This window comes from Salvelinus namaycush, unplaced genomic scaffold (assembly GCF_016432855.1).
Source record: "Salvelinus namaycush isolate Seneca unplaced genomic scaffold, SaNama_1.0 Scaffold1462, whole genome shotgun sequence".
NCBI lineage: Eukaryota > Metazoa > Chordata > Actinopteri > Salmoniformes > Salmonidae > Salvelinus > Salvelinus namaycush.
The window spans coordinates 40,001-46,790 of NW_024058189.1; the positions used below are offsets into that span (position 1 = coordinate 40,001).

General features: G+C 38.2%; 1 protein-coding gene across 1 annotated transcript in view; it reads left to right on the plus strand.

Annotated features, from left to right (window-relative positions):
* The window catches only part of LOC120036747 (synaptic vesicle glycoprotein 2B-like), a 28,976-nt gene extending 23,232 nt beyond the window's left edge, over nt 1-5,744 (plus strand). The window contains exon 12 of the mRNA XM_038983122.1: nt 5,561-5,744. Within this exon, the coding sequence (XP_038839050.1) occupies nt 5,561-5,744 (184 nt within the window). The remainder of the gene's footprint in view (nt 1-5,560) is intronic.
* Nucleotides 5,745-6,790: the final 1,046 nt, after the last annotated feature.

The following is a 6,790-nucleotide window of genomic DNA, read 5'->3' on the forward strand; positions in this document are numbered from 1 at the left end:
ACTAGCATAGCCTAGCATAGCGCCACAAGTAAATACTAGCATCTAAATATCATGAAATCACAAGTCCAAGACACCAGATGAAAGATACACATCTTGTGAATCCAGCCATCATTTCTGATTTTTAAAGTGTTTTACAGGGAAGACACAATATGTATTTCTATTAGCTAACCACGATAGCAAAAGACACAACTTTTTTTTCCCACCATTTTTTTACTGTATAGGTAGCTATCACAAATTCGACCAAATAAAGATATAAATAGTCACTAACCAAGAAACAACTTCATCAGATGACAGTCTGATAACATATTTATTGTATAGCATATGTTTTGTTTCGAAAAATGTGCATACTTCAGGTATAAATCATAGTTTTACATTGCAGCCACCATCACAACTCTCACCAAAGCAACTAGAATAACTACAGAGAGCAATGTGAATTCCCTAAATACTCATCATAAAACATTTATGAAAAATACACAGTGTACAGCAAATGAAAGACAAAGATCTTGTGAATCCAGCCAATATTTCAGATTTTTTAAGTGTTTTACAGCGAAAACACAATATAGCATTATATTAGCTTACTACAATAGCCAACCACACAACAGCATTGATTCAAGCCAACAATAGCGATAACGAATAAACCAGCAAAAGATATTAATTTTTTCACTAACCTTCTCAAACTTCTTCAGATGACAGTCCTATAACATCATATTACACAATACATATAGAGTTTGTTCGAAAATGTGCATATTTAGCGGTACAAATCGTGGTTATACAATGAGAATAGTAGCCAAGCTGCAAAGAAAATGTCGGGAGAAATCTTGGGAGAGGCACCTAATCTAATCAATAACTAATCATAAACTTGACAAAAAAATACAGGTTGGACAGCAAATGAAAGATACATTAGTTCTTAACTTCTTATGGCTGCAGCCCGACGTCGGTACACTTATGACAACAGCCAGCTCAAAGTGCAGGGCGCGAAATTCAAAATATATATTTTTTTAAATATTTAATTTTCACACATTAACAAGTCCAATACAGCATATGAAAGGTACACATCTTGTGAATCCAGCCAACATGTCCGATTTTTTAAATGTTTTACAGGGAAGACACAATATGTAAATCTATTAGCTAACCACGTTAGCAAAAGACACCACTTTTTTTACTCCAACAGTTTTTTACTCCATTTGTAGCTATCACAAATTCGACCAAATAAAGATATAAATAGCCACTAACCAAGAAACAACTTCATCAGATGACAGTCTGATAACATATTTATTGTATAGCATATGTTTTGTTAGAAAAATTTGCATATTTCAGGTATAAATCATAGTTTACATTGCAGCTACAATCAGAAATTGCACCGAAAGCAGCCATAATATTTACAGACACCAACGTCAAATACCTAATTACTCATCATAAAACATTTCTGAAAAATACATAGTCTGCAGCAATTGAAAGACAGGCATCTTGTGATTCCAGACAATATTTCCGATTTATCAAGTGTTTTACAGCGAAAACACAATAGAGCGTTATATTAGCTTACCACAATAGCCAAAAACACAAGCAATTTCCCAGTAGCAAAAGTTAGCGATCGTAACAAACAAGCAAAAGATATATAATTTTTGGCTAACCTTGATTTTCTTCATCAGATGACAGTCCTATAACATCAGGTTATACATACACTTATGTTTTGTTCGAAAATGTGCATATTTAGAGCTGAAATCAGTGGTTACACATTGTGCTAACTTAGCTACTTTTTCCACAACGTCTAAACAGCAACGATATTTTTCTGACACGTTTTCTGACACACATATTCTGACCAAATAGCTATTCATAAACATAACTAAAAAATACATGTTGTATAGGAAATGATAGATCCATTAGTTCTTAATGAAATCGCAGTGTTAGAATTCTAAAAAATAACTTCATTACGACACCCAGCTTCGGTATAGCTGAGTACCCCAAAGTTGGGCGCCCACGACTAATTCACATGCACGACAGATATATGAATTAGCATCATAAAATGTTTCTTACTTTTGGTGATCTTCCATCAGAATGTTGGACAAGGTGTCCTTTGTCAAGAACAGTCGTTGTTTGGATTTAGAACCTTCATTTTCCCTCTCGATTTAGCACGTGCACTTGCCAAGTGGCACAAAGCTCTCCAAGTCAACAATCGGAAAAGAACGGAACACGGCAAAACTCCCGAAAAATTTTCACTAATCTGATGAAACTATATTGAAAAAACATACTTTACGATGATATGGTCACATGTATCAAATAGAATCCAAGCCGGAGATGTTAGTCGTCCATAACGACAGCTAAACAGAAGGCAAATCCATGTCCCCTTTCGCGCGCTCCAGAAAACAGAAAATGGACGGTCACGTCATACAAAGAGCTTTTATTCCACCTCAGACCAAGATAAACACGACATTTCTTCTCTCACCGCCTCTTGACATCCAGGGGAAGGTGTATGAAGTGCACGTAGACTCTTACGTATCATGCCCATGTATAGGCAGGAAGAAGAAGAGAGCCTCGGTTTCAGACATTCCACTTCCTGGTCAGGAAGTGTGCTGCAGAATGACTTCTGTTTCACTCAGAGAAATAATTCAAACGGTTTTAGAAACTAAAGAGTGTTTTCTATCCAATAGTAATAATAATATGCATATTGTACGAGCAAGAATTGAGTACGAGGCCGTTTGAAATGGGCACCTTTTATCTGGCTACTCAATACTGCCCCTTGCAGCCCAAACAGGTTAACTTCTAGTTCCTCCCAAACCCGGATCCGGGAGCACCCCCATCAGTAAAAAAGCTGACTAGCATAGCCTAGCATAGCGTCACAAGTAAATACTAGCATCTAAATATCATTAAATCACAAGTCCAAGACACCAGATGAAAGATACACATCTTGTGAATCCAGCCATCATTTCTGATTTTTTTTAAATGTTTTACAGGGAAGACACAATATGTAAATCTATTAGCTAACCACGTTAGCAAAAGACACCACTTTCTTACTCCACCATTTTTTTACTCCATCAGTAGCTATCACAAATTCGACCAAATAAAGATATAAATAGCCACTAACCAAGAAACAACTTCATCAGATGACAGTCTGATAACATATTTATTGTATAGCATATGTTTTGTTAGAAAAATGTGCATATTTCAGGTATAAATCATAGTTTACCATTGCAGCCACCATCACAACTCTCACCAAAGCGACTAGAATAACTACAGAGAGCAACGTGTATTACCTAATTACTCATCATAAAACATTTCTTAAAAATACACAGCGTACAGCAATTGAAAGACACAGATCTTGTGAATCCAGACAATATTTCAGATTTTCTAAGTGTTTTACAGCGAAAATACAATATAGCGTTATATTAGCTTACCACAATAGCAAACATCACAACAGCATTGATTCAAGGCAAAAATAGCGATAACGTATAAACCACCAAAATATATTAATTTTTTCACTAACCTTCTCAGAATTCTTCAGATGACAGTCCTATAACATCATATTACACAATGCATATAGAATTTGTTCGAAAATGTGCATATTTAGCGGCACAAATCGTGGTTATACAATGAGAAGTGGCCAAAAATTCAAGCAATCTGTCCGGCGCCATCTTGGAGAGGAACCTATTCTAATCGAAAACTATTCATAAACTTGACTAAAAAATACAAGTTGGACAGCAAATGAAAGATAAATTAGTTCTTAATGCAATCGCTGTGTTAGATTTTTAAAATTAACGTTACTGCGCAATACAGCGTGCGTTAAAGCGAGACCGCACCATAATTCATGGCGGAATTATTATTTGACATTTGTCAACATAAGTACGAATTAAACGCATAAAGACTGCTTACTATTAGCTGAGCTTCCATCAGAATCTTGGGCAAGGTGTCCTTTCTCCAGAACAATCGTCTTTGGGTTGAAAGATGTCCTCTTCTCCTGTCGAAATAGCAGCTAACGATAGCCACCCACTGGAGACGTGTCCAACTCGTGAAAGCGCATGACAAAGAAATCCCAGAAAATCGCAATAAACTGCTATAAACTGCTATAAGTCGGTTTAAATTAACTACCTTATGATGTCTTTAACACCTATAACGAATAAAAACATGACCGGAGATATAGAACTACTAAAACGAAAGCGTTTGCAGGACGCCATTGTGATGTCTTCTTGCGCCAGGCGTACCGTTGAAAAGGACGGTACTTCCGTTCCACGGTCTTATATAGGGTCCCAGATTGCGCAATCCACTCCATTCAAATTCTCCCCGCTTACTGACATCTAGAGGAAGACGTATGCAGTGCATGTAGCCCGATGGCTTACATGGGGACTTATAAACTGACCTCAGAACAGGGACCTCGATTTCTGAAATCTCACTCCCTGACAGGAAATGTGCTGCAGAATGAGTTCTGTTTCACTCAGAGAAATAATTCAAACGGTTTTAGAAACTAGAGAGTGTTTTCTATCCAATAGTAATAATAATATGCATATTGTACGAGCAAGAATTGAGTACGAGGCAGTTTAATTTGGGAACTCATTTTTACAAAGTCGAAATGGCGCCCCCATAGGCTCAAGAGGTTTTAATGCAACCGCTGTGTTAGATTTTTAAAATTAACGTTACTACGACATACAGCTTGCGTTAAAGCGAGAACGCACCGAAATTAATGGCAGAATAGTAGGTCAACATTTTTCAACAGAACAACGAATTAACTTCATAAATAGTTCTTACTTTTTGATGAGCTTCCATCAGAATCTTGGGCAAGTTGTCCTTTGTCCAGAATCATCGTTGCTCGGTTGTAGATTGCCGTCTTCAACTTAGGAATTAGCAGCAAACATTAGCTATGTGGCCCAGACGTGCCCAACTCACTATAACGCAGCACAAAGAAATATCCGAAAATCGCAATATACTGATATAAACTGATATAACTCGGTTTAAAATAACTACATTATGATGTCTTTAACACCTATATCGAATAAAATCAGAGCCGGATATATCTAAGGCCTATAACGAGAGCTTTCCAGAATGCAATCCTGAGGTCTGTCTCGCGTCATGGCGAACGTTGAAAAGAGTGCACCCCACGTTCCAAGACCATTTATATGGCCTCAGATCTGCCTAGCAACTCCATTCCAATTCTCACTGCTTGCTGACATCTAGGGGAAGGCGTATGCAGTGCATGTCGACCAATAGAATACATGCAAATTAATAAACTGACCCTGGAACAGATTGCCTGATTTCAGATTTCTCACTTCCTGACAGGAAGTTTGCTCCAACTTGAGTTCTGTTTTACTCACAGATATAATTCAAACGGTTTTAGAAACTAGAGAGTGTTTTCTATCCAATAGTAATAATAATATGCATATTGTACGAGCAAGAATTGAGTACGAGGCAGTTTAATTTGGGAACAAATTTTTACAAAGTGAAAACAGCACCCCCTATTGAGAAAAAGTTAACCACCCGTCCTAAACCCCCACCGGCTGAGAACCACTGTTGTAAACTGTCCTTTAAGCACCCGTCCTAAACCCACTGATGTCTGTACCTTTCTCTTCCTCAGATGCACAGCGTTCGGAGTGCTGAACGGTACCTGTAAGCTGGCAGCCATTATTGGCAGCGTCGTCTTTGCCAAGTTCATCGGCATCACAAAGATCGTCCCCATTTTCCTGGCGTTCGCAGCGCTGGCTTGCGGAGGTTTGCTGGCCACTAAACTACCCGACACACGGGAGAAGATCCTGGAGTGAAAACAGACAAACATCTACGGCATTAAGGGTTGTAAAATTCCTGTAACTTTCCACAGGTTTTCAAAAAACATCTTGGTTGGAGGATTCCCAGACTTCCTGCTAAAACGTGGGAATTTGGGGAAAGTTATTGGAATTTTGCAAACCTTTACAACGTCACGGCCAAATAAAGCTGTCTGTACATATAGGGTGGTCCAGTTGGGAGACTTCCACATGGGATGTGAGCTGTGTGTGACAGAATAAGGGGATGGGCTTTCTGTTCCCATGGTGATGTAAAGAACGAATGGTACCCTCATCAAGACATGTCACCATTTTACATTGTTTGAAATTGTGTTTTTCTTCTGTACACCTTAAAATACCACCCCATTAGTGCAGGACAAGTCACTCTGTATTTGGTATGTTTTAAAATGTGTTTTAAATTATTTTAAATTAAAGAATACGAGAGATGAGAAATATATATACTTGGAAGACGACAGCCAGTTGAACCATGTTGTGCTTTGATTTGAAACCAACTGTTCAGGAAAGGTATTGGGTTGACATTCGGGTTGGAATTCAACGACGGCTAAGGTTTCAACGGAACGCTATTGTACGATTCAGAACCAATGTTCCATTGTCCTTGTTCCATTCCATTTTGTGATAAGAGCTTTCATCGACCGCAGCCAGGTGTTTGAATTGTCCCATTTTCTCCAGGACGACAACCTGCTGCACAGTGGATGCATCTGTTGACGTACCAATATGTTTGTTGTATTGTTTGTGTTCAGTCTCTCCTTTTCCAGAAGAGCTGTGTTCTAGATACTGATTCTATTAAATCCTGTCTAGTCTGTGTTCAGTCTCTCCTTTTCCAGTAGAATGATACTGATTCTATTAAATCCTGTCTATTCTGTGTTCAGTCTCTCCTTTTCCAGTAGAACGATATTGATTCTGTTAAATCCTGTCTAGTCTGTGCTCAGTCTCTCCTTTTCCAGAAGAGCTGTGTTCTAGATACTGATTCTATTAAATCCTGTCTAGTCTGTGCTCAGTCTCTCCTTTTCCAGAAGAGCTGTGTTCTA